This window comes from Artemia sp. Qi Xiang Cuo, chromosome 8 (assembly GCF_049724085.1).
Source record: "Artemia sp. Qi Xiang Cuo chromosome 8, ASM4972408v1, whole genome shotgun sequence".
Lineage (NCBI taxonomy): Eukaryota > Metazoa > Arthropoda > Branchiopoda > Anostraca > Artemiidae > Artemia > Artemia sp. Qi Xiang Cuo.
Window position 1 is genome coordinate 50,280,051 of NC_142801.1, and position 26,802 is coordinate 50,306,852.

Consider the following 26,802-nt stretch of genomic DNA (forward strand, 5'->3'; position numbering starts at 1 on the left):
CGCAGCGTACGCTCCAAAAAGGAGTAGTAGTGACCTAGTCAATCATTCCTTCTGATATGACCTGCCTGTCCAGGACGGGCTAGCTTGTCTAAAGTCAATCCAAAATGTTGTTACAAAAAAAAAAAAAAAATCCTATAGCCTAGAACCAAAAAAGTAAAAAAAAAAGAAAAATTATATTACACCTTTATTATAAGCCAAAGAACTTGTATATAACAGTTCGTGGCAATAAACTTTAAGTACGGAACAACTCGGCCCAATAGTAAGCAAAAATCTAAAAAATGGAATTTTAAATAGAAGATACATCAAAAGAACCGCATTTTGTGTTTTTTTGTGTTTGTGTTTTTTGCCAGAAGAAAGGTCATGGATACGCGTTTATTTGTTGTTTTTTTTCAGGGGTGACTGTATGGAGCCAATTGTCCTAGAAAATCGGGGGAGGGCTCATTCAAACGGAAAGCAAAAGTAAAAGTACCCCTTTTTAAGTGACCAAAAAGATTAGAGATTCCCACGCCCCTTTTCCCCAAAGACATCTGATTAAAATTTTTGAGATACCCACTTGATCCATCATAATTGAATGGTCTAACAACTATGCCTTTGGGGGATGACGTAATCCCCCCATAGTCCCTAGGGATAGGGCTGTAGGCTACGCAATTTTCCCATTGTCTACAAATAGTATTTGTTATGGGAAATATACGGTTTTTTCTTAGTTGGGGGGGGGGATCCACGGGGAAGATTTTCTATGGAGAGGAAAGTTTCCGAGAAAATTTTACAGGGACAAAGGGAAGGTGATTTTTTGGCATTATTTGAAAAACGGTCAGAAATTAAATTCAAAATAATTTTTTTTTAACTGAAAGTAAAGAGCAACATTAAAGCTTAAAATACACAGAAATTATTCTGTATATGAGGGGGATGCCCCTTCCTCCGCCCTCACTCTTTACGCCAAAGTCTTAAAAGTTCTTTAAAATGTTTCTAATTCAAATTCCCTGTGTTTGGGCCCCAGTATTTAAGCAGTTTTTCTTAAAGAATTATGACAAAAAGACAAACGTTAGCATAAAGAGTGATGCTTGAGGAAGGAGCAGCCCCCCTCGTATACGGAATAAATTATGTTCGTTTTAAATTTTAATGTTGCTCCATAATTTTTTTTATCATTTGTCTCCAAAGATCGTGTATGTCTCACAAAATTTAAAATTGGACAGTAAACGGGACATGTATACAAGTTTATCTCTTAAAAACAAGATATCATGAAAAGGTGCTGAATACAACAAAAAGATATCTCTCTTGCTTTCCTTAATGTTTGTCTAGACAATTCTTCTATAATATAAGAAGTTTAAGAAGAACTAATATAATATAAGAAGTTATAAGAAGAACTGTCTGTATATACTGTAGCAAAGATAATCTGGACAACAGTGCGGATGCAATTTAACGTTATTCAAACATGGGCTATCACTTCGCGAGAGAATATAAGAAAACAGGGAAACAATTGTACTTACTTCCAATTCCCTCTTAAGGACTTGTGTTACGGAGTTTGCGTAGCAAATGTGTAGAAAGGATTACGATATACACACTATATATATATATATATATATATATATATATATATATATATATATATATATATATATATATATATATATATATATATATATATATATATATATATATATATATATATATATAAATACATACATACATACATACATACATACATACATACATCATCATCATCATCATCATCATCATCATCATCATCATCATCATCATCATCATCATCATCATCATCATCATCATACATACATACATACATACATACATACATACATACATACATATATATATATATATATATATATATATATATATATATATATATATATATATATATATATATATATATATATATATATATATATATATATATATATATATATATATATATATATATATATATATATATATATATATATATATATATATATATATATATATATATATATATATATATATATATATATATATACTATATATATATATATATATATATATATATATATTACTTAATCAATTTTTTTTTTTTTTATATACAGTCCTAAATTTAAGAATTAAAGCAGAAAACATATAAATGTGTCAATTACCTGTTCCAGTTCCCGCGATAGAGATCTTCGTTTTTGCACAAATTTCTCAATGTCCTTTTTAGCATCCTTAAGGGAGGTGAGAACTTGGGTCTGAATCAGCCTGATCTGCTGGCGTCTCTGCCCCAAACGAGTTTCAACTGTGGTTATTTCATGTAAAAGATCTTCCCTCTCTGCTTCCCTTACAATTGCCATTTCCATATGTTGGAACTCCAAATCTTCAAATGCCTATAATAATTTCGTTTTAGTTACAAAAAAAAGAGAGGAAAAAAAGAAAAAAATCGCAGCACTGAGATTCAAAGGACAGTACTACATAACTCAGAAGTCTAACATCTAACTTACCACAGCAAAACAGAGAGGAAAGTGGACTTGGTTCTATCAGACCAATCCAAAGATCAAAATAAAAAAAGATTCTCTCAATAATTCGTTCTGAATCTCTGTAAAGACAGGCTGAGACTTATAATATCAAGGTAAAGTTAATTTTGAGACAATATTAACTCCAGCTTCAAAATGTCAAAAATAAAACAAAACCTCTAAACTAGAAACTAGAACAAATGCGAATTATGTTCTGGTCTTTAGAAGGGATAAGGGGCGTTAGCCCTACTCCTGTTTGTGGTAGTTTCTGTTCGTAATAAGTTTGACTTGACAATTTATTGTAATTCTTGTTCGTTTTGGGTTTCGTTAATTTATTGATAGTTATTTATGTTTGGTTAACACTTGAATTACTGTTTAACTTTATATCTGCTTGTCTTGGGGTTAGTGTAGCTCTTTACTTTTCTTTGGAAAAAATTCTTTTGTGGAATTTTTATTAAAATTAATTTCTGTTCTTTAATTTGCACAATTTTTGTATTATTATCTTTTTATTGGTAGCAATAGTCGTAGTTTTCCTAGTAGTAGTGGCCGTAGTAGAAGTAGTCAAAGTAATAGTTGTAGCAGTAGTAGTCACAGTAGCAGTAATCGTAATAATAGTTGCAGTAATAGTAGTAGTAGCCGTATTAGTAGAAATCGTAATATTAGCAATAGTTGTAGTATCAATAGCTGTAGTAATAGTAGTCGCAGCATTAGTAGTTGTAGTAGTAGTCATAATAGTGGTAGTCATTGCAGTAGTAGTCGTACTAGCAGTAGTCGTAATCATTGTAGTAGTAGTGATAGTAGTACTAGTGATAGTAGTACTAGTAATAGTAGTAGTACTATAGTGGCAGTAATAGTAGCAGTCATAGTTTTAGTAGTCGTTGCAGCAGTAGTTGTAGTAATAGTGGTAGTATACATATAGTGTTTTTTGGTTAGTTCAACATTCCCCTAAACATGGCCTAAAAGTTTCAAGTTAATACTCTAAGTTGTTCCTGATATAGTGCTGGTATGCCCTTTTGACAACCTGCAGTCACAGGTTGTTGTGATTTAGTTCAATATCCCTCTCAACATCCTCTAAAAGTTACCCCTTAATACCCTTAGCCTTTTTAGAGACACCTGATTAAACATGCCCCTTTTTCCAATAACAAAACCTATATGTTAATAATGGACAACTTGCATATCTTAGATATGACCCTGGAGGCATAATTACCTTTCAGCGATTTTGAACATAAAGGGTATCTGAAATTTCGATCGAATGTCTTTTGGGGGCAGCTAAAAGGGGCTTGGGAGGGGGTTGGTTGCCCTTCAATCACTTTTGACTGTAAAAATGGGCACTAGAAATTTCAATTTCCAATCGAATTAGCCCCCCCCCCCTCCACCCGAAGTTTCTACGACAACTCTATCCACACGAAGTGGCCTGAGAAAAAAAATAATAACACGCTAAAGGCTTGTGGATCTTTACTTAGGCAGCGCTGTTACCCTGCCTATGATATATTACTTAAATCTAAAACTGGTACTTGAAAGGCTTGTTATAGAAAATTGAAGGTTTCAACCAGTCTCCCATGCGTAACATGAAGATAAAAAAAACTATTGAGATTATTCCTCCATTAGCCTTAGACTTCCTACGAATGAATCAACAAGTCAAAGGGAAGAAAACATTTCGTTCCATTCAGAATTGTCTAAATAAACGAGGATTCCAAATGTGAATGCTCCGGAACACTAGAATTAAGATCTCTTTCTGTGACTGTAAAAACGATCATTTAGATTGTCTGGATTTTAGAAGATTCTTCAGACATGACATTCTTCATTTTAGCGAAATAAAATGAAGGAAGACTTTCCCGAATTTACTAAACCTTTTTAAAGCCAACTACGAGGGATGACAGGGATAATCGCGGACGTTGGAAATAGTGAATTTTTACTGAAAAAGTAACAAGCGATTACGCATTTGTATTGAAAATTAGAACAGAAATGTGTTTTAGCCTTTAGGAAAAAAAAAACTACTCAGGGGAGATAGGGGAAAACATTTAGATCCCTGAAATGACTCCCTCTCGAAAAAGTTTTAAGGAAGTACCCATAAATCCGGATATTTAGCCAGATGATTTCTTTCTTTTAAGTAACAGATCCTTCCCCTCCCACGAAATGTTAACTGAACTCCCCCATAGTCTTGAAGCAAAACTAGACAGAGGGAAATTGGGTGTGAAATTCTCTTAAACCTGTCCGATTATTCCCTCTAAAAGAATTGGAGGAAATATAAATATACATTTTTAGAACCAAACAACTCCCCCTAAAAACACCTCAAAATGTTTTGGCTGCATATAAGCAGGATATTCATTTTAGGCCCAACAGTTTGCTATTTTTTTAGGAATTCCTTCGAGCCACCATTGGATGGAACCCCCCTTGTGAACTGTAAAGAACAGCCTTATTAAGAGAAATCGAAGCTCTAAAAAAGAAATTTTGAGAAAAATATATAGTTACAGGTGGGTTCACCAAACCGAGTCGAGGCTCAGGTCACAAAGGCCCATTGCCCGAATATAACAACAAAATATCCGGGTTGCAGCGGTAGCTAGCAAGCTAGTAAGAGACGATCGCGCCCCATAGTAAAAAAATGAAATAGGTCACAACTCGTAAAACTAGAATCAGATCAAAAAATACCTCAAAAGAATGTACTTTTACTGCTGGTTTTGATTATATCGAATTCATTAAAATCTTAAACGGGCCTATCGAAATTTATCGGTACGGCACGAAACGACAAATTTAGGATAGCCAATCGATTTGGAATTACTGAAGTGATTTACACAGCCAACCAGTTTCGCGGAACAAACCGCCATTTCGTGGCATATTTATCCGTAAATGTATATAAAGTCTTTAAAAATGGACGGCTATTATGCACAATTTATAAAGAAGCACCCAAGGTAACACAGTGTTGCATAGTTGCACGCCAGCTATTAGGGGAGCTGTCAGTGGAAATTTCCGATTTTTGGTAAGAGGTGCATCAAATCTATATGGTTGTGAGGTACATCTTAACTTCAGTTTATTTGACATAATATATTTCAATAAAACGGGCAATTAAAATGCATGGTCAGAGGTCCCTATCGGCCCTGGCAGGTCTTATTGCAGAAAATGTTGAGTTTGGAACACAATTACTTTCATATATTTATCTTCACACACTTGGAAGGGCTGGGAACATCTCCCCAGAAAAACAAATTATCCGATACCTCCCCCACCCCCACCCCAAAAAAAAAATTTTGGCCTTCTAACCCACCCCACTCCCTAAAAACACTATTTTAGGGGTGAATACTTAAGGGTGATTAACATTTTTGACACACTGTTGTGCAAAAGTTTAAGTTAAGCGTCCAGAGCTAGATGCTGGGATTGTGCAGCAGGCCTACTCGTATTTAGGATAGCCCTGAATAAAATATCAACAACACACATAAATTAAACTAAAAAGGTGTTTTATTAAGGAAATTAAAGAGGTAATAAATCTTGACGAACAAAAACTGTCCGATAAGTAGAAGATACCATCCCCCCTTAATCCTAACAGTTTTTACGCAAAACTGTTTACATGTCAGCACAGTAGACGTAGAAATCGCAGTTCTTAAACTTTGTGAAACATTCTCAAAGTTGGTTTAACTGTGTGAGATAACTTTTCGAAAAGAATTAACATAGACCAAGAAATCATCTGTCTAAAACTTTGCGAAAAACAAAAAAAGAAAACAGAAAGTGACCCATGGTTTAATGTTCTTGTTTGATTTATAATTGAATCTAGATTATTATTATTTTTTTTTGCTCGTATTAGGCTGTCATATACTATCAATAAAATGTAATTCAAACTTTAGCGTAGAGACTAGAAGGCTTAGGAAAACGGCAGCACCCTCATATACAGGATAAGTTCTGCCTGTTTTAAGTTTTAACATCACTCTTTACCTTCATTAAAAAAAAAATCCGTTTTTTATTTCTTTATAATCTGAAAAAAAATGAAATAAATTGCGATGTAAGATCCGATATAAGGTTACATTAGAACAACCGAAAAAGCAAGAGTTAAAAATAAATATGAGAAATCTGGTCAAAATATAACCTTTTTTATTGTAGCAGATTAAAAATAAATGATGCCTTCTTGGTTTTATTAAGATTTTTATTGAAGTAAAATGGTGGAGAACCTGTAGGTAATTTGACAGAGATTAGAAATCATAAAATTTTCATTAAAAAGAATATAGCATCCGAAATGGAACTTCCCAGACACTTCACAACCACATAAGAAAATTATTGCCATAATTGTTTAATTATTTCTTGCTTTATGAACAAAAAAATATTAATAAGCCACAACCCAAGGGAACAATTTAAAAAGTTTTCAGCTGAGATTAAATTTCAAAGAAGAATATCTGAATATCTCAACCAATACAAAAAAAAGAATCTAGGAGATTACTCTGAGTTGTTTGACACATCTAAACACTTTTTTTTTTCTCAAAAACCTAGCCTTTATGATATGCAGAGACTTTTCTTCAAAGGAGCATTAACATTAGGTGAGTCGATTAGAATCAAAAGTCAGAATACTTCGCACGAAAGCAAACCAAACGTTGTGTTTTTATTCTTTCTTTTTTTTTAGAGATAGGCAAGGCTGTATCATGGTGGGAGAGGTAATAGGTTTGCCCCCCCCCCCCGAAATTTTTGTCTGAATCGTAAAAAAATAACAGATATGCAAATAAACAAATTTCTGATGCGTTTTTTTAAAATACCCCCCCCCCCCAATAAAATCCTGGATTTGGCCTTTGTAATATGCCTAGCCACAGGGCAGTCTCCCTCTTTTTTTCGTTTTTACTGAAAACCATGCTAGTAGTTCCACTGAACGAAGCTCTTTTATATTACTACTACTGCTACTACTACCAACAACTTACTGCAGCACCAAACCGCCTCAGGCCAACACAGCTGTGCAGGCTCCTCGTCCACTCCAATCTGTTCAAAGCTTACTCTTAGCTCCTACCCATGATGAACGGTTTTCCTCTGAATTCTTTAATTTCGCTTAAATTTCCTTTTTAATTTTGTATTTACACTTTCCTTTCTTCTTCTTATTTTTTTTACATCGTGGCGGAACTATGCACTAATTCACAGCAAGGTAAGGGTGTAACATAGTCGAAAATATGTTGCATGGGTATTTATCTAAATTTATATTCGCAGTTGATAATTTGAGCAGTATATAAACAAAACTGATAAGCTTTACTTCATACAATTATTTGATATTATCAAACCGCATAATGAACTTCATTGTGCATGTCAGTACGAATATTTCTAAAGATGAGGAATCAAGGACCCTAACTTAAAAAAAGTTTCATGCCACTGAATACGAAGCAATTTCTTTCAAAAATCAATTCGACTATCTCAATACTAAAGCATAATAAAATGTACTGCAACACATTCTCTGTGCTTTCAAATACAGATGAAAAAAAAATTCTGTCTTACAGGACAATTGTCGAATTAAATGGGCAATACATTTCCTTTGTCAATTTTTACAATTATCCTTTTATATAATTTTTCAATTTGGCTTTTAAAATCGCTCAGTCGCTATTTGCATACTTTGCTAGTAAATTACCACTTGATGATTACTCCGCCTATACCAGCGTAAACACGAACCTTGCATAAACAATCAAAATAATCTCTCTATCATCTTGGAATAGGATATCTTTTCACTTGTGCGTTTTTATTTATTTATCTTTTCAATTCTCCAGGCAAATGCATGCTCCTATCAATAGCTTGTGCATTACAACTGGCAGTGCGTCTGTTTATGAGAGATATCGTAAACTACAACACTGGTCTGCAAGCAAGCAAAAAAAAGTGGATTTACACCTGTTACACCTGAATTCAACTGATTAAGCAATAATATCTTCTATTTACAAAGAAAGGTTCTGCATTTTGAATCTAACGTTATTTTCTATCTTATAACCGTTGAATTTGTAACATTTCAGCTGATTCTAAAGTATTCTAAAGTACCCTCTTAAACAAATTTGAAGAGATAGAACGAAAAAACATATAAATAATTCGAATATATTTCAAACTACGTAAGTATTCATATTTTCACACCGAAAAGAGTTTTATTGCAGGTCAGTGTGATAGACAAGGATGCCATTTTTCATTTTTTTATAAGGAATATCGCTTGATTTTTTGTTTATCTTCGAAGGCCATTTGGAGAGTAAAAAGCCCGATTGTATAAAAACTCAAATCATTGATAGAAAAAAGCAAAACTTTATTTACCTCTTCGATACTTAGGATACTTTTCTACGTTGTCGTCCATCAAATTAAGGGTTATGTTTTACAAAATTTTCTATTCCTTCTACATATATTAACAACCTCTTTAGGTCCATCATCACTGTCATAGTGGTTTCCAATCAAACAGTCTTTCAAGTTTGGGAATTAGTGGAAGTCACTGGAGGCTATACCTGGAATGTATGGTGGATGCTCAAGACTTCCAACTTAAGCTGCTGATGCATATCTTTCATCGATGCGGGTGAGTGAGGACGCGCATTGTCGCGTAGGTGGAACACGCGGCTGGTCAGCAATCCACTGTTTTTATTTTGAATCGCGGAGCAAATCCAGTGTGATGTCTGACAGCGGGCCTCTACATTTAGGGTCTCATCTTTAGCATTCATCGAGCGGGAACGTCCTTTATGGTCCCAAAACACCGTAGCCATAACCTTCTTGGTCCGGAACATATTGTTTATATTTTCTTTTCTTTAGGGGGGGGGGTGAATGGCGTCATTCCAGTGATTGACGCTTATTTTCTGGAGTGATGTGTGAAATCCAAGCCTCATCACCAGTAACAATGCGATCCAAAAGCTCATCGCCATCTTTATGATAGCGACACAGACAAACCAATGCGGCCCTCATTAACCTGTTTCTGTGTTCTTCTAACAACATTCGGGCAACTCACCAAGCCCTTTTTTTGTAACCAAGTTCACCACTGACAGTTCCGTATAAAACAGTTCTTAAATTTCGTTAAAGAATGTGTTCAGTCCCTCAAATGTGAATCGCCTATCTTTATAAATTTCCCATTCAGTTTTTCCTCCTAGCTCATAAGAAGGCCAGCCCGAGCGTTCCTCACCAAGCACATTCGTCCGTCTGCCCTTAAACATTATGAACCACTTTCGAACTGATGCTTCGTTCATCATATTTCCATATATTTTATTTTCAACCGAAAATTTATCTTTAATTTTCTAACGATAGCAGTTTTCTTGAATTCAAAAATCTTGAAATAAATAAATTTCTTGGTATAAATAAATTTTAGTCAGTTAAGCATTATCTGCAAAGTTGGAACTGCAAACAGTACCAACTTCTAGGAGGGTATTGAAGTGTTTTTTAGTGGGGCCGTACTAATTAAGAGGATTCCCCTTTGATTATTTTTAGCATAGTCTCTAAGTGTATATCTAATCCAGTCACCCTAACATGGACCTTAAGATAATGGTTCATAAATTGGACTTAATCGAGGATTTTGGACAGTTAAAAAGTATTTTAATATTTTCGTTTTGCTGGAAATAATATTCATCAGAATTACAAAAGCAGAAATTAAACGAAATTAAATTAATACAAATGTTATCTAAAAGACCAAAAGAAATGTTTGGCTTGCAAATAACTAGCCTCGATTACACAAACATAGATAATCAAACAAAGGGATATATACGAAAATTACTTTCTAATCAAAGAATAATATTAATAGACCAAAATATGGAACATTAACATTGTAAATTTCATGAAGTTCAAGCACATTCCATAATAAACTGATCCATGCAACAATGGGCTAGGCAATGTGGGTTTCAATTTTAAGTAAATTCTTGTAATTTCTTTTTATCTTCCTTTTTTTTTTTTTTTTTTTTTTTTGCTTGAACCTTAGAGCTACTCATCAAGTTTATAGATTTAATGCTAACGCTTTCAATTTAAATAAATCAGCTTCTTCCAAATGGAACATCCTATTTAACCTGATCCCCTATTATATAAACTACTGACTGATACAGAGTAGAAAATTTTTAGCCCCTTAGAAAAGATACAGCGCATGAGGGTGGTTAAAAAGAAGAAAATTACGCTATAGGTTATTCGCTAATGGTACCCTAGGGATGACCCAGAAGTTTTGATTTTTGATCTGACGAGTCTGTCAATTTAGCGGTAAATGTATTTCTTTTACCTGGAGCATTACATCTCACCAAAGAGGAAAGTGGGCAGTCTTTTTGAAATCTTAGATCATTTCATTTAAGGCATTTCCACCTCTTTTTTTTGTTCAATGAACCAGGGGACAGTCACAGCCTCTTCTGCCACACACACCCTAGACGACGTCTTTGACTTCGTTCGAAAAAAATCGAATACAATTAAATTTGTACAAAGACATACCTTCCGTTCATGCTCTAACTGTTCCTGTTGCAGCTTCAACTTGTCCAATATCTGTGATTCTTCTTCTGCAGTTCCACAGAACGAACCATGAGCTCTCTTTAGTCTATAAGGAAATAACGAAAAATACACAAATATTATAAATTTTTCAATAAAAAACATTTATAAAATATGTATATTTTATAAATATACATACATTTTTCTGTATTTATACATAAATACATAAAAATACATATTTAGTCATAAAGAGAATAACGAAAAATACAACAAATATCCGAACAAGCCTGTTTAAATAAGCGGTAATTGTATAAGGTCACAGAATCTGAAGAAAATAATGCTGGAACCTGTAAGTACAATTGCACTTTTTAATCAGACAAAAGAATAACCAGAATAGAGATTATGGTTCTTTAGTGCGCATGATTGTTACCTATCTTATTCACCAGGCTCTTAGTAAAAAGACGTCTAAATTAGAAGACAGCCATACATCCTACTTCAGTGGGATTCCGCCGGTGGACGGTTTGAGCGAGTTTTCTCTTGTTTTCTTCACTTGAAAGATTAAACAGTCTCTGGCTATGAATATAGTGTATTTTGGGGAAGCTATCACACAAACATAGATGTTTGTTTTATTTGATCGATTCTAAGACTAAGAATTTCATTCCCATGTAACATTTAGTCTTTTGGATCGCTGAAATTCCATATGCAAAATATCTGGCTTATAGTCCATTCCTGTTTTCTGTGCTATCAAAATATTTTTCCATTTACTTCATATTACACACAACTATTACACATGTAATAAAAATGTCGTCGGTTGTTCAGTCTTGTTTTTGTTATGAAAATGAAGTCTAGTATCAGAAATAATTCACAAAGAATGGGCTTACTACTGCAACAAACCCTTGAAAGCTGAGGCTGACTCACTGGCAAACACTCCTTCTCCATCTAATCCGACTCAGAAATTCTGTTCCAGCCACCTCCAACAAATCCCAAAAGGTTATTTCGTTTTTGCAGTTTCAGAGGTATTGTCCAATCTTTCTCTTATGCCCGTGTCACATCATAGTTACATCTATCGATAAAGAAAGCCAAATATCATGAATGGCAAGGCAATTTTCTCGATTTTAGCTTCACACTTGTATTTAAAAAGCAAAAAATTAAAATTGCAAGAAATTAGTTTAAAAACTTTGCACCAACAGTAATTTGTATCCTACTGTTCTCTACTAATACCAAGTCATCTTAACTTTTGTCTGATTCCTCTCCCAGATAGAAAATAGCTGTTCTAAGTTTTCATCTTTTCTAGTTTTAAAAATTATGCCTTAAACCTTGATTTTGATTGGTCAGTCAAAAATTATGTTTTGAAAGTTAAACAAAATTCAACTCGAGAAATTACGAACGGCGAGCGTAATTGGCGCTGTAGTCGTGCGTAATTTTGATTTTATTGACAAGTGTGACTAAAATGTGGCACGGGCAATACGCTCTTGGGGGCTTTTTAGGAAAGCTCTTCTAGAGACACGGTCTTCGTGCCCATTTTTTTAAAATTACGGATACAAATGTTAAAACTATTAAACTTACAGACCAGAAATTTGAGTTATCCGCAGCCTAGGAATTTCATTATCAGACTTTTGTCCATAAGAAGAGGAGCGCATACAAAATTTGTATGGCGAGAATAAAATTTCTAGCTTTATTAGTCCTTAAATTACTATAAAACAGATACCTTTGTCAATGCCTTTAAGACATCGTTTCTCAGTCGGGAGGAGGGGGTTCTAGCCGCTAAGGAATGTTTGAATTCCATTGGCAAGCGGTTGTAGCTGGACGGTAAAAATTACACAGCTATGTACGAAAGAATACTTGAACATAAATCAACTGGTCTCAATGAAATGCATGTACAAATTTCTCAATAAAACTTAGAAAAGTTAAAAAGCATGTATCAGTGATTAACTAATGAGAAAATCAAGCTTAACTGAAAAAACATATAGTCAATCTAAGATTGCAATGAATTACAAGGGAGTCGTGAAGAGGCTGATTTTTTTTTTTCTAAGACTGTCTGGCAGCTGTGACACGAAAAAGGTTGAGGAACGGAGCTTTGAATTTATGCACACATTTAAGTTATGAACACAGAGTGTACTGTACTATCAAATTTATCTCAAGCAAGAAATAAGTCTTAGCAAAATTCAACAGTATTAGAACTGGGAAAATAAAAAACGATTCTAGTCATTGTTATCATGTTGAATATCAACTACTAGAGTGCATGACATCAGAGAAAATGAACATTTTAATATTGCTTAATTCGACAACTGATAGTACTACTACCAACAACTCACTCAAGCACTAAGCAGCCTGAGACCAACACATCTGCACACACTCCTCCAAAAGCACAATGTTTGGTAATATGTCATTCTTCATTCGTAAAATGTGGCCTAAACATCTTAATCTTTCTTTCATTATAGCCATAAAAAGTGGGATCATTCAACGTTTGCGCACAGCTAATTGTCTGATACACGATCAGTCAAACGAGTTTCTAAGACCATCTTTGGATAAGTCCTCCAAAAAATATTAAAAAAATCTTACTCAACATTTCGAAGCGCCCATGTTTCACAACTATACTTAACCATTGTTATTACCTTGGTTTCCAATACTCTATTCTTAACTCGCAGACTTATCTTCCTATTCTTCCAAACTCCGTTCAACTATGAAAAAAAAACACCGGGCCTTGTCTATTCTACTTTTTATACATTCACTATACCCAATCGAAAAATATAATTTTATTGGGAAACTAGTACAAATAAAACGTACTTGAATTCCTTAAAAGAAGTATTTGGACCACCAAACTGTATTCAAAACTGAGCATTTTTAGGATTGGTTGGGCTTTTCGCAAAAGAAAAGAATTTACAAATTTATTTTATTTTTGTTTATACACGCATATTTGAAAGACACTTTCAATACGTAACATCCATCCCTATCTATCAATACCGATATCGGATACGGTACACCACTACCAACTAGCAAATAATTCAGGATATGTAACCTATTCTAGTATGCTTAGTATAAATCATTTTCACAGATAATTGACCTTTACGATATGAGCGGATACGGCAGTGATAACAATTAGAGAGGGGGCATTCCCCGTCCTAGATTTTTTGGTCTTCCGTAGATTTTGACTCTTGGGAAAGGATAAAACCTGTGTTAATATTCTAGGGAAAGGATAAGAAGCCAAAGGTTTCAAAAATGAACAGGGTATTTTGTTAATATACAGTTTTACGCAATAAAGGCCAAAGTCCAAGGACAGGTTATTTTCATAATTAAATCAGAGTAAATTAAATCAATTAAATCAGAATTGGTTCCTGATGCCATTACCATAAAATTGTTGACATTCAAAGCATCAAGAGTACTAGTGAATGCTAAAATATTTGTACTAAAACCAAATTAAAAAAATTAATACGTGGCGCGTAAAATCCTCATGAAGAGTCCTTCACATCTCGTAAGACACCTTCCGAGGGTTCTATGGAGTCCTTACCAAGGAATAATAAGTCTTAAAGATACCATGGACATATTCATAAAATTCGTTTTGTCGCTCATATTAAAAAGATTGTAGACCATTTATCTTAAAAAGAGGGTATGGAGATAGAATGTTTGGAAAACGTTAAGCAATACCAAAACAATGCTTTGCAAATAACAGCAGAAATGCTGCACTAAATGATAGTCACTTAATAAATAGAAGATATAATAAATATGTATTACACAATATAAGTAAAAAACGGCACCTTTATATATATTATATATAAAGGTGCCGTATTATATATATTAAAACGGCGCATCTCTTCATTATATTATTATAAGTACAGAGAGGTATAACCCTTAGGCCCGACTTGTAAAGAGGATTTTTCGGGGAGAGGGGGGTGAAAACAGGGAAAAAGGGCACGTAAAAGTCACAATTTTTCCAGCGATTTCCTAAACCAATCCCAAACGACATTCATCTTCCCCTTTGTGCAGGCACATATACCACAGTTCGAAGCCAATTTTTTTTAGTTCTTATAGTATTCATTAAGTGTGTTTATATTAGTGAGGCAAGCATATTTAGAAAGAAATAATTATAGGCAGAAAAATTAAACAGAACGAATTAAAAGTATTTTATTATTCAGAGCACTCAGAAAGATATTTGAGCTCATTTTTTAGTCAAAAGATAGCCTGAGACACAGAACAGCAATTCAGTTTGATTTTCTCATTGGCTCTGTGCAAAACAGTTAATAGACACACTCAGATTCAAACTCACGGTGCTCGTTCGTAAAGAAATTAACACGATGGCTTGGCAAAGGACTATTATTCGTAATGTTCCAGTAAGGATACACATTTAATGTGTTGATGTAAAAAAAAAAAAACTTTATTCAACTTTAGTTTTCCCTGTTTGAGTAATATTGCTAAACTTTTGCAATACTTCCACTCCAGCGATTCTGAGTTAGTCAAGTTTGATCTTTCAATTGTCGCATAACTAGTCCGACAAAACTTTGGTCATAAGATAGTCTGAACACATACAAATATCATTTAAAAGACAAAACAGAAGCAGAAACCCAAAAAGTCTGCAGGATCCTGATTTTTCTTAATTGATTCCCCATTTTTTAAATTGGCTTGCTCAAATTTACCCGTCTAATAGAGATACACCACCCTAGAAGATTTTAGTGTATGTACTTTAAAATAGTGCCTTTAGTTTATGATACCCAAATTCAATACATTAAAGACAATTGACATAATAGAAGTCGATTTTATTGCTTTCTTTTATCTAAGCGAAAATAAAGAATTTCCGCACTGTGCCATTTTTACTAATTTGTAGTTTAAACAAAGATTTGTACAGTTTATCTTGAAAAACAGGCTATAATGCAAAAGTTCTTAATGTCATTTCCTTCACCATATTTAGTGCTATGTGGATACAATGCGGTAACCCATTTATTACCAAAAGAGATACCGAACTAAACTAGAAAAATTTATGCAAAATTTAAATATGCAATCAGAATTTCCAAATACTCGAAGTTTTTAAGCAATAATATTTCCAAAGTATGTTTCGCCCCAAATTTAGGTGTTTAAAAATTTGTCAAAAAACAAACGTTAAAATAGTAGATTTATAACTAAAAATAATCATAAATTTATGAATATTATTAATTGCCGGTAAAAATAATCAAAGTAGAAAACAAAGAACTGATGAAGACAGCATTATATGCCGAGATGCCTTAACTGACTGTTATATGAGTTTGAAACTACTGGACTATGCAAACACTTTGGTGACAATCAAACAGTACCCTGTGAATTATAAGCATAATATATTTTGAATCTGTACTGCTATATTGGTAGGTAGGTTAGCTACATATTTCTAATCAACAGCTTCGGAAATCCTTCAATACTAATTTTGCTGATAGAAAAACACTATTATGATGTATTTAGTGTGTTTCGAGTTAGGACTTTAATATTGCAGTATTATCTTCAGCTTTGAAATCAATAGCCTGAGAGATCTATAAACACCAGGTTTGGCAAAAAGCCAGCATTATCCGTAAAATATTTTCTCAATATATTTTGAATTTAAATTTCTGCACTGCATTATCCTTTGGGACAGGCATAATTTTCAGGATGAAGGGATAACTATCCAAGATTCTCAGGCAAAGGCAAAGCTGTCGCAAAGGTCTCTGCCGAGTTTTCTATTCTTGATGAACATAGCAAGGAATTCCCTTACTTCCCTACTTGCACAGGCGTCGCACTTGGCCGTATCAAATACTCTGCTCTGAGAGTACTGCAGGTTCCACAGAATCTCGTTATGACTAAGTCATTCCGTCCATATTACATAACAAATTCTGTCCTCAAGGACGGCAGTCACAAACTAGCCGACCTTGTGACATCATCATTCCTGATCCATGATATGGTTTATTAACACTAAAAGCCCTACTGGGCCATGGTTAATACACAATACACTTCAAAAATAATAAATGAAAACACCCTTATTATAAATAAAAATAAAACTAAAGAAAATGATCTGTATGTTCCATGCCCAATCCAATAAACCTTCCCAAATTCTTTATCCCCAGAAAATTTCTATCTCTTAATATATTACCCACCCATTCCTCCCTTTCGAACCACCCCGGAAAAATTTCCTCTCTCAAACCTCTTAACTCCTTACATAAACATAAAAAATGAATTAAATCATCATTTTCGTTCCCCCACACATCGGTCAAAAATATTTGCTCCAAAACCTGCTAAAATCCACTCCCACCCGCGTCATCCTTGTTCTTAAGCCAAATGGTGACATGGCACATAGTTCATGCATTGGTAAGGTCTATGAGTGCATTTCCTACAGAACTTTCAGCACTTACATTGATTCGAAAAACCAAAGTAGCGACAAACAGTAAGGATTATACAAGAAACACTCAACCTTAGACTGGCTAAATGTCTAACGGTAGGAGTGGTTCAAGCTTTCGGCCCAGGCTCATTTGGCCATTAGAAAATTTTCATGTGAGACAGCAAATGTCTTTTGATGCACCTTGGCATGAGGACCTGTTGAAGAAACTCTAAGCGCATTGATTTTGCGGTGGTCTAATCAATGTCCCTTCTCAATGTGTTTTATAGGCATGTGTTGTTTTTTTTTGCCACCAATACTACGGCATATGCAGCTGACAAAAAACATGAAGACGCAGTCCCAGCTTCACTTTTTCTGCAAGCAGATCCTCTTTGATATAAAAAAGCAACGTGAAGCGTAGAAGGTCAATTTTTACGTATCCAAATCAAAAGGAACTATTTGTCACCCGATAGAAGGTCTCGTGTGGACATCCTGACTTAATCTTTGATAGTGAAGGTATCAAGAGAGCTGGAAAGTTGACAAACTATGCCTTCTAGGAATACTTATATCATCAGACTTCTCATTCGGCGGACGACTCGAAGAGTCTACTCTTTCTGCGTGACAAAGCTGGTCTAATTCTTCATTCTAACAATTACCATCCAACTCAATCATTCCTCATCACAAGTCTTATGTTAGGCATATTGTCAAGTACAGATAGCCACTTTTGGCGGAGGCACCTAAGGGGCCCCATTAACAACACTGCAGGAGATCCAAAACACCCTTTTAAGACAAGCTGTAGCAGCGATTATATTATTATTATTATTTATTTATTTCCCTCAAAAACGAGGAGTATAAAAGATAATTAAATAAATCTTCAAAAATCCAAATAACACACCATCAAACATAGCAACAATTTACAAGTTGCCCAAAAGAAAACTTAATCAAATGCAACAAATAGTAATAATGAAATCATGCACTTTTTAAACTATAGAAAAAAAAGGAAAAAGATTATGAACATAAAGTATATTTTCAGATTTACGGTAAAAATTATTTATTTTTACCTTGGCTATTTCCAACGGCTCTTTAATTTTAAATTTTGAAACTAATTCAGTATTACTAAAGGAAATTGGAAAACCAAGTAAAAACTTACAATATTTAAAATAACAAACGCGAATTGCTGAAAAATCACAAATTTTAAAATCTCGAAGAAGAAGGGAAGGATAAAGAACATGCGGGAGGGCTACTGCATTAAAAAGAGAACCTAGAATTTCACGACGATAAACACCACGTAGCCGTATTATGGAACCAAACGCCTTTCTAATTTTTTCTTGAATATGTAAAATTAGCATCGACTTAGATTCACGAGCTGAAGCAGAATAAGGTAACCCAAGATAAACAACAGCATCAGAAACCGGAAATGATATATTTCTATCGCAAATTAATTCAGCTCGGTCATTAACATTAACGGGAAAATATTGACATTTTTTAATACTAATAGAAAGGCCACGAACATTAAGCAGACTAGAAAGGGAATTAAAATTCTTAATTAGACTAGCTTTAGAACGGCTCAATAGGATAATATCATCAGCATAAGCAAGAAAAGACACATCCCGTCCCCAAGAAATAAGGGTTGTAGATAAAGAACGAAGACACTCCGCCAGACATGCGTTAAAAATATAAGGAGATAAAACCCCACCCTGTCTCACGCCCCGACCCACGGAAATTGGATTAGAAAGAGAATCAGAAGTATGTGCAAAATTTTTTATCCTAAGCCCCGAATACCAAGATCTAAGAACTCTAACCACAGAAAGGGGAATCCCACCAGAAATAAGAGCTGAAAGAGCGGAAGCATGCGAAATATTGTCAAAAGCTCCTTTTATATCAATTAAAAGTGTATAAAGTGGGGAGCCAGTAGATCTTGACTCCTTAATTATAGTATCAAACGTTGCATGCGCATGGTCGCAACCCATTCCTTTTTTGAACCCTACTTGATTAAGACCAACATCCAAATAATCAAAAAGATCCTTTATACATAATTCAAAAAGTTTACCAATCATAGAACCCTTCGTTATCGGCCTATACGAATCACAAGAACGGAGATCTCTTTTACCAGATTTTAGAATAGGAGTTACCACCCCAATCCTAAAAGACGGAGGAACATTACCAAACTTGAGAATAAGATTAAAAAAAGTCAAAAGAAGAAGAAGAAAAGAAGTTGGAGCAAATTTCACATGATTTGAAAAAATCCCATCATGGTCTTTAGAGGATTGTGGCTTTAATTTACGGCATGCACCCAACAAAGAATCAAACGAAATAGAAAAATCATGCGAATTAAAAGAACTGTTTAAAATTATATCAACATGCGAAAGTTGTTCAGGATCATCACAAGATTTCGAAAGGTTTGCAAAATGAGTTTCCCACTCAACAAGAGAAGGGCCATTCTTTTTAGAAGGTTCATTAACTCTCTTTGTTGAACGTAGAGCTTTCCAAAGTTTCTTTTTATTCATATCAACTTCAGACGAAGCATCCATAAGCAAAATATTATTATGACTACGAAGCTCCGACTGTAAAATTGCCTTCTTTTTTTTCATGCATATAAAAGCCGGATGAAGATCACGCGGTTTTCCACTATTTTTCCAATGTCTAAAAGCTAATTTAGATTCATGATTAGCATGTACAAGAAACGGATTTGACGACCAAAAAGGTTTTTCAACATTGGGTTTACACTTTTTAACACCAAAAGTTTCTTTAGCACCATATTTTAATCAATGTAATAACTGAAGATATATGCAATTAAGCTCAAGCTCTATGTTATCTTTATGACACTTCAGAATATCAGGTACAACTACTTTTCGAGCTAAAGAATCAACTTTATCTTGGTAAGCCGGAATCAGTTTTTCATCCCAGATAATTCTCTCAAAATAATTAGGGCGAATTGGAATAAAATTAGAAGCAGAAACAGAATCATGAATTACAGAAAACGATGTCAAAAACTGAATAGGTAAATGATCACTTATCGGGAAATCCGGGATAACTTTTACAATAATAGATGGGGAAAAATTAAAAAGTACATGGTCAATATTACTCGTACTCCCACTCCAATGAGAATAAGTAAAATCAAGTGTCTTACGGCATATATTAAAATTTGGTAAAGACGAAAATAAAATTGTGCTACGTTCATTTACACTCTCAAGATCACAGTTAAAATCACCAAAAATAAAAATACGTAAACTCGAATCTAATAGGGCAATAAAGCTACTAAGTCTATGGCAAGCTGACGTAAAGGCTTCAAAAGACGAATCAACATGATAGTCAGTAGGCAAATAGCAATTGACCAAAACACAATCAAAAAGTTTGCAGGCAAGAAAAGACTCATCAGCACAAGATAAAATAGCACTAAATTCTTTAGGAACAAATGTAGCAATGCCACCCGCAGGGCGGCCTCCGGTAGGCCTCGCAGGAACGGTAAATATATCATGTAGACTTGAAAGGGAACTTAACATATTCAAAGAATGGTCCAACAAATGATGCTCTTGCAAACATAGTATTGAACTATTTTCAGAAACAAATTCATTCAGCACTACAAATTTGCTAATGACTCCATTCGAATTAAAGGACGTAATCGTAGAACCAATATTCATTTAAAAAGCTTTTTCATAGCAGGGCAACTGAAACTGTAAGACGGGTGGTCAGTTGAGTTGCAATTTGCACAACAAATGGGGTTAGTACATGGAGTATTCTTCGTTGATCTATGATTTCCACTGCAACGAGCACACTTCAGAGTAGAAGAATCACAGTTTTTTTCGGTGTGAGAGGGACTTTGACATGCGAAACATCGTTTTGGAAGCACCTTGTCTTTCTCAACTTTGTAGAGCTCGTAACCGAACTTAATCCCATGGACGATATAATATTTTAAAAATGCTTCGGACTCAAACGACACCTTTACTGTTCTCGACATTCCAAGGCGCCTGAACTCCAGAATCCCAGGCAAAGTGGCTGCTAGAGCTTCAATGTCGAACTCGATATCCACACCACGGATTATTCCGAAAAACTTAGGCTTTTTAGTATTGATAAGACAATCAGGGAAGGAATCCTTTAGATCACAAGAAAACTTTTTCCCAGATTCAGCCGCCACAGTGATAAAAATCAAATCATTGGTCTTTTTTATTTGCTTGATACAGCCCGAGCCGAATTTGTCCAATTCATTTTTCCTGGAAACAGGGTCACGTAACGAGGCTGGCGGATTAGCGATAGTAATAGTCTCTACTGAATCAGAGCTGATGGGGAGAGGAGGCCAATCAGGTGAATTTAAAGGGGAGGGGAGGGGGAGCCCAAGTTGGCTGAACACTTCGACAGCGAGGACTGTAAGTCTTGTTCAATTCTTTCAAGAGAAGTAATGGATTTCTCCAGCTTTCTGCCATAATCACTAACAAGTCGATCCAAACGTACATTGGAATCAGATTTTAATAAAGGGCAGTCTCTGAATGAGCAAGGCACTAATACAGGCCATTTGAAACCTTTCTGGTCAAGATCCGTGACCATCTTCATAATATCTTTTGCTGTAGCAAGTTCCGCAGCGTTGCCACGTCTCATTACTCTCTTTATCGGAATTCCAGAAAATTTCCAAAGCAGATTTTTCGCATTCACCAAAGCCTCAAGGCTGTAAAAGTTCGCCACAGTTTCAATAAGCTCCGTTTCTGGAATACCATTCGCAAATGCATCGCAAATAAAAAACAGGGCAGAGTTCACAATTACATGAGAAATCCCATCTGCAATTACGAAGGTTTTTGAAAAATCACAGAATGAATCAGAAGAATCATCGCAGGCAAAATTATTCCGCTTTACCTGTTCATTTGGGCAATGATTATCAGTCGAATCGTTAATCACAGGTGCTTCCTGGCTAACAGCCAAGAGAGGGTCTTGAGACGCAGGGGTTACGGCATTCAGTGGCGTCAGCATATTTATTGAAGAATTTGGGTGCTCACTCTCTATTGGGTCACTAGAAAATTCGGTAGCGGCTTTGCAAATAGAACAGATCCAGTTAGGAGTATTCTTTCTATCGGAAACGGTGATCCCTGAACAAGAGGGATGAAACAAATTGGAACACTTAGTGCATTGCAACAGCGTGCCTTTCCCAAAATAACGTTCAAAGTTTGGGCACACTTTTGGATACATAATTGGCTTGAATAAAAAAAAAAAAAAAAAAAAAAAATATCACCCCAAAAGACAAGGGAACCGTCACCCCCCGTTCCATTAACCCCGCAATTTAAGGGAGACTCTCCCGGCAGGTACAACGGCACTTGCCACGGGTTTACTGCCCCTCTTCTGCTTGTCAATTATGGTTACGTCAATTATGGTCAATTATGGCTTCTACTTTATCCCTACCATTCAATAGTATTATGCTCACGTGTATTTTACTCTGTCCCATTCCTACTTCCCGCAACCTGTCTAAAGCAAGTCGAATTAGTATTATGTATTCCTCCTAGTGAGTAATACAGCAAAAAGAAAGAAATAAAGAAAAGTCGAGCTCTATATGCATAACATTGAGGACAAACCTTTCAAATAAGGCTTCCATTAATTCCATGTTTCTTCTAGCAGTTGAAACCTTTTCTTCCTCTGATCTCTTCCATTTCTCAAACTCACAATCTTTTTTCGCCTGTTTTTCATAAAGATTTACTAAAAGTACCTCATCTTCGCGTAGTTTCTGAGAATGTGACTGAAGTTCACTTATCAAAAGAGCTCTCTCCATCTCCACCTACGGATTACTAATAATTAAAGAAAATATAAACACAAGAAAAACTCCTAAAAATAAGTAGAAACTTTAGCACGTTTTTTTTTTATTGGACACATTTGAGTGTTTACTATCCACTTATCGCCAGTGAGTTTAGAAAATAATAACGCGACTATTGGGACACATACATGCAATATAAATAAACTCTGAAACTAGCACTTTTTATGGTGCTATGTCCCAAAAATTGAAGTCATGGTTACATTTGGGTTCACATGAATTTATTTTTAAATGAAAGAGGAAGGGGGGCAATTCAAAAATATAATAAGAAATAGAATAACGAGTAAAAGTTTGCACAAAAATGGATTAATCATTCCTCCACCATAAATCTACAGTCTAAAGCTTAGAGATAACTATGTTTTGTTGGCAACCTCCAACTTGAATCTTTGAACCATGTTACGATGTTTCTTTACTTCGGTTCCGTTAGCAATTGGCTCTTACTTTGGCCAGAATGGTATGACCTGGACAAAATATTGCCCTTAGTAACAAAATACACTATGGGGTCTTACGAATAATTCCGTTAAACACTTTGTGTGAAGTTTACATTCTGATTGTAAGTATTTTAGTATAGTGTTTACACTACTTGGAAGACAGTGACCATATGTGAAGCTTGGAAACGGGATTTCATATAAACCTCCAAACTTTCTAAATTCATCAAAAGTTTTGTGAAACAATCCACATGGTTTTACTTATTATGGTGAATAGAATAACTGTAAAACCCTATGAATAGCACATTAAAGATGCCTGAAGGTTGCCGTTTTTTTTTTTTTTTTTTTTTTTTTCATTTGTAACTCTATGAGATCATTCCAATTCTGACAAATGATATTGACAATACTGACATCCTTAATGAATAAAATTATTAAGACTTCTAACAGAGTGATGACGAAGCAGAAAATATGACGATTTTACGGAAAATATACAATTGTAGGATCTTATTCGGCAATGGAAATATATTAAACTTACATATTGAATGAAACGAGTTCAATCTCATTTCATAAAAGCAAATTTATTTTGCTTGATCCATCGAGAATATCTATCAGTTCTTCTGAGTTAAAAGGAATACCTCATGAATATTTTTAATTTGTAAGCTTATACAGCCGGTTCTCTGCCACGGAAATCTATAAGCATTTTTTTTTTTTTTTTTTTTTTTTTTTTTTTGTCTTCTTAATGTAGAAAAACTCCTTTCAGCCGTGCTGGTAAAAATGTAGCAAAAACCTTTAATAGCAAATGGTTACTGTGGGAGAAGCTACTGTGATAAGCATTTGGAGCGTTTACTTTTTTTTTCTGTTATTGCATTTCGTGGGGTAGGTTTCATAATACTTGGGTCCGATCCGCCTCTAATCTGGAAGCAGTAAGGCCGAACTACTAGAGCTCCTATCTTGCTGTTAAACAGGACAACTCGATTTTGGGCGAATCTTCTGAAGGAACGAGTTTACCAGAAGGCAAAAGGATTTTGAATAAAAAAGAATAACCGTAATAACAATGTATTTGGTGATCATATTGGTAAAAATTATCATGTTAGGACTAATTGCCTTGAATGTATTAACTGAGTGATAGTTAACAGAGTATATATATATATATATATATATATATATATATATATATATATATATGCTCATACACTTACCACGGGAAAAATTTAAGTGAGTCCTAATTTCCATATTTTCACTTTTTTTTTAGCTTTTTCTCCTACATAAGTTTTTATTTGTTCTTATAGTTGACTTTTCATTTGTTTATCAAATTTATTCACGAAATAAGTAGAGATCCGTATGTTTCTTTTTTTCTGTTTTGAACAACTTAATTATTTTTGTTTTTCAAGGACTAACAATACCTTCATTAAACGGAAATAAGACAAATAAGATAAGGGTTATCGATCTCACAATAGAGCACGGCCTGTCCTTACGAAAAATTGATATTTGGAGGCCAAATCAGGCTTATCACGGACCCATACAAGGAAGCAATTAATCTGTCAATAAAAGCTTATCCAAATCATATCAAGCTTTCAATTAGATAGAAAAATAGAAAGAAAAATGACAGCTCTCCCCGTTGATTGGTAGGGAGCCAGGCACAAGCTGTGCTTTGTAAACAGGAGAAACATTCCGATCTATTATTTCTGGAAAACAAGGAACAGGTTTAAACATAATTGAAAGCAGTAGAAATACGACATGAAAATATAGTCAGAAAAAAAAACTAAATTTTTAAACGGGGCAAGTTCAATATGCCTGATAAGCAAGTAAAAGTGATGAAGCCCCATCTTGAGTGGAATGCAAAAATGTGGCTATTTAGCTGACCTAGTCAACGCTCAGTTCTTGGTCGGCTTTACCAAGAAAAGTTTCGCGGGAGTAACACTATGGTTCTGTTTCTTCGCCATTGATGAAAGGCTGTAGTTATCAACCCCTCAAAACTTTAAAAATGGCATAGTCCCGCACTAGATATTCAAACTGATATATATTTATTTTAAATTGTATACCAGAAACCAAAATAGGCACTTAATACACGTATCTAACCCCTTTCCCTGAATACGGAAGTGCTTATTGATTCATCCTTGCCAGTCACTCTCCGTAGTAGAGGAAAACATCAGAGTCCACTTAGCTCTTGCAGCCTGTCTCATAAATGTCAAGCAGATCTTGGCACATCCCTGCTGAAAATAGCTGGGGCTCAGATGTTGCGCATGCTGTTAAAAATCTTTCTTCTCCATCCTGTTGGCCCAAGGTATTTGTCCCATAATTTTCGAGCCGTTTTGTCCAAGCCATAATTTTCAAATGAAAGAAGAAACAATGAAGACAGAAAAAACTCGCCTTCCCTTCTGCCGAAAAGTCGACGGACAGAGAGTGGGGATGATGCGGGAGGACCAACTTTCTGCCCGCAATCACATGTAGTGAATATACTTGTATGAATCCAGTTCAAACAACGTAAGTGTAACTTTCCACTAAAAATTGGCGATCGGGTGGAGGAGCGGTCACGGACACATCTCGGTCCTTCAATCATTCACATTTAAAGTTTTCCAGTTCAAATAAGTTACAACATATCTACCTTTCTACTAAAAAGCGGTTGGTGGGAGGGTTCAGGGTTTCGGAGTCGCCAGTGGCCCGCTTTGTCTCTCTAGCTATATACGATATTGAACATCCTACGTGATTTTGGTTCAATTAAGGCAAAGTATGCAGCCTTTCTGTCAAAAAGTTGACAAAAAGAGGGACGAGGCAGCGGTATCATTTCACAAAAATGTGGAAAAAACGATCATCTTTAGCAGTATCTGCTATTTTTATGTTTGATGTGAGCAATCAGTTTAATCCCCCCCCCCCCCCTAAAAAAGAGCCAGTCATAATCAAATTACGCGTATTATATTGATGTATTCTTTCTATATCATTCGGGTTGGTATATTTTTCATTTTAATTTGCTGCTTTATTAATTTTTTTTTTAAATAAATTAACATTTAATGGTACCATCTTATTTCGTTACGCAATCTTTTTCTTAGATTTTTAGTTTGCACACTCGTAAGCAAATAATCTCCAAGACAACACTGGTTAAGCATGACAAAACGAGAAAATTTAGGAGAGCGAGAAAAGCGAGCTAAATCGCAGCCAGTGTCGTTCAATCATTGGCTGAGATTTGTCATGTTACTGTTCGTTAACCTGCATTTCTTACTTTCGTACACATGTAAGGTAGAGCAAGGAAACACTTGCTGTAAAATGAAATGTATTTAAAAGAAGTTTGAATGTTAAACCTACATTGGTAACCATTTTTTTAGATTCTACCAATCATAAACCTTTCTATCTCTAATTCCCCTTTTGATTATCATCATTAGCTACTACAAAAATGCTTAAACAATCTACAGTAAGCTACAAACAGAAACTTCTTTTTGTAGTTCT

The 26,802-nt window shown here is 34.7% G+C and overlaps 1 protein-coding gene across 1 annotated transcript in view; it reads right to left on the reverse strand.

Annotated features, from left to right (window-relative positions):
- Positions 1 to 26,802, reverse strand: part of LOC148949523 (uncharacterized) — a 153,676-nt gene that overhangs the window by 47,794 nt on the left and 79,080 nt on the right. Inside the window, exons 7-9 of the mRNA XM_089093536.1 lie at positions 22,701 to 22,900; positions 10,845 to 10,947; positions 2,130 to 2,354 (exon numbers count right to left, since the gene is read on the reverse strand). Coding sequence (XP_088949662.1) covers positions 2,130 to 2,354; positions 10,845 to 10,947; positions 22,701 to 22,900 — 528 coding nt within the window. The remainder of the gene's footprint in view (positions 1 to 2,129; positions 2,355 to 10,844; positions 10,948 to 22,700; positions 22,901 to 26,802) is intronic.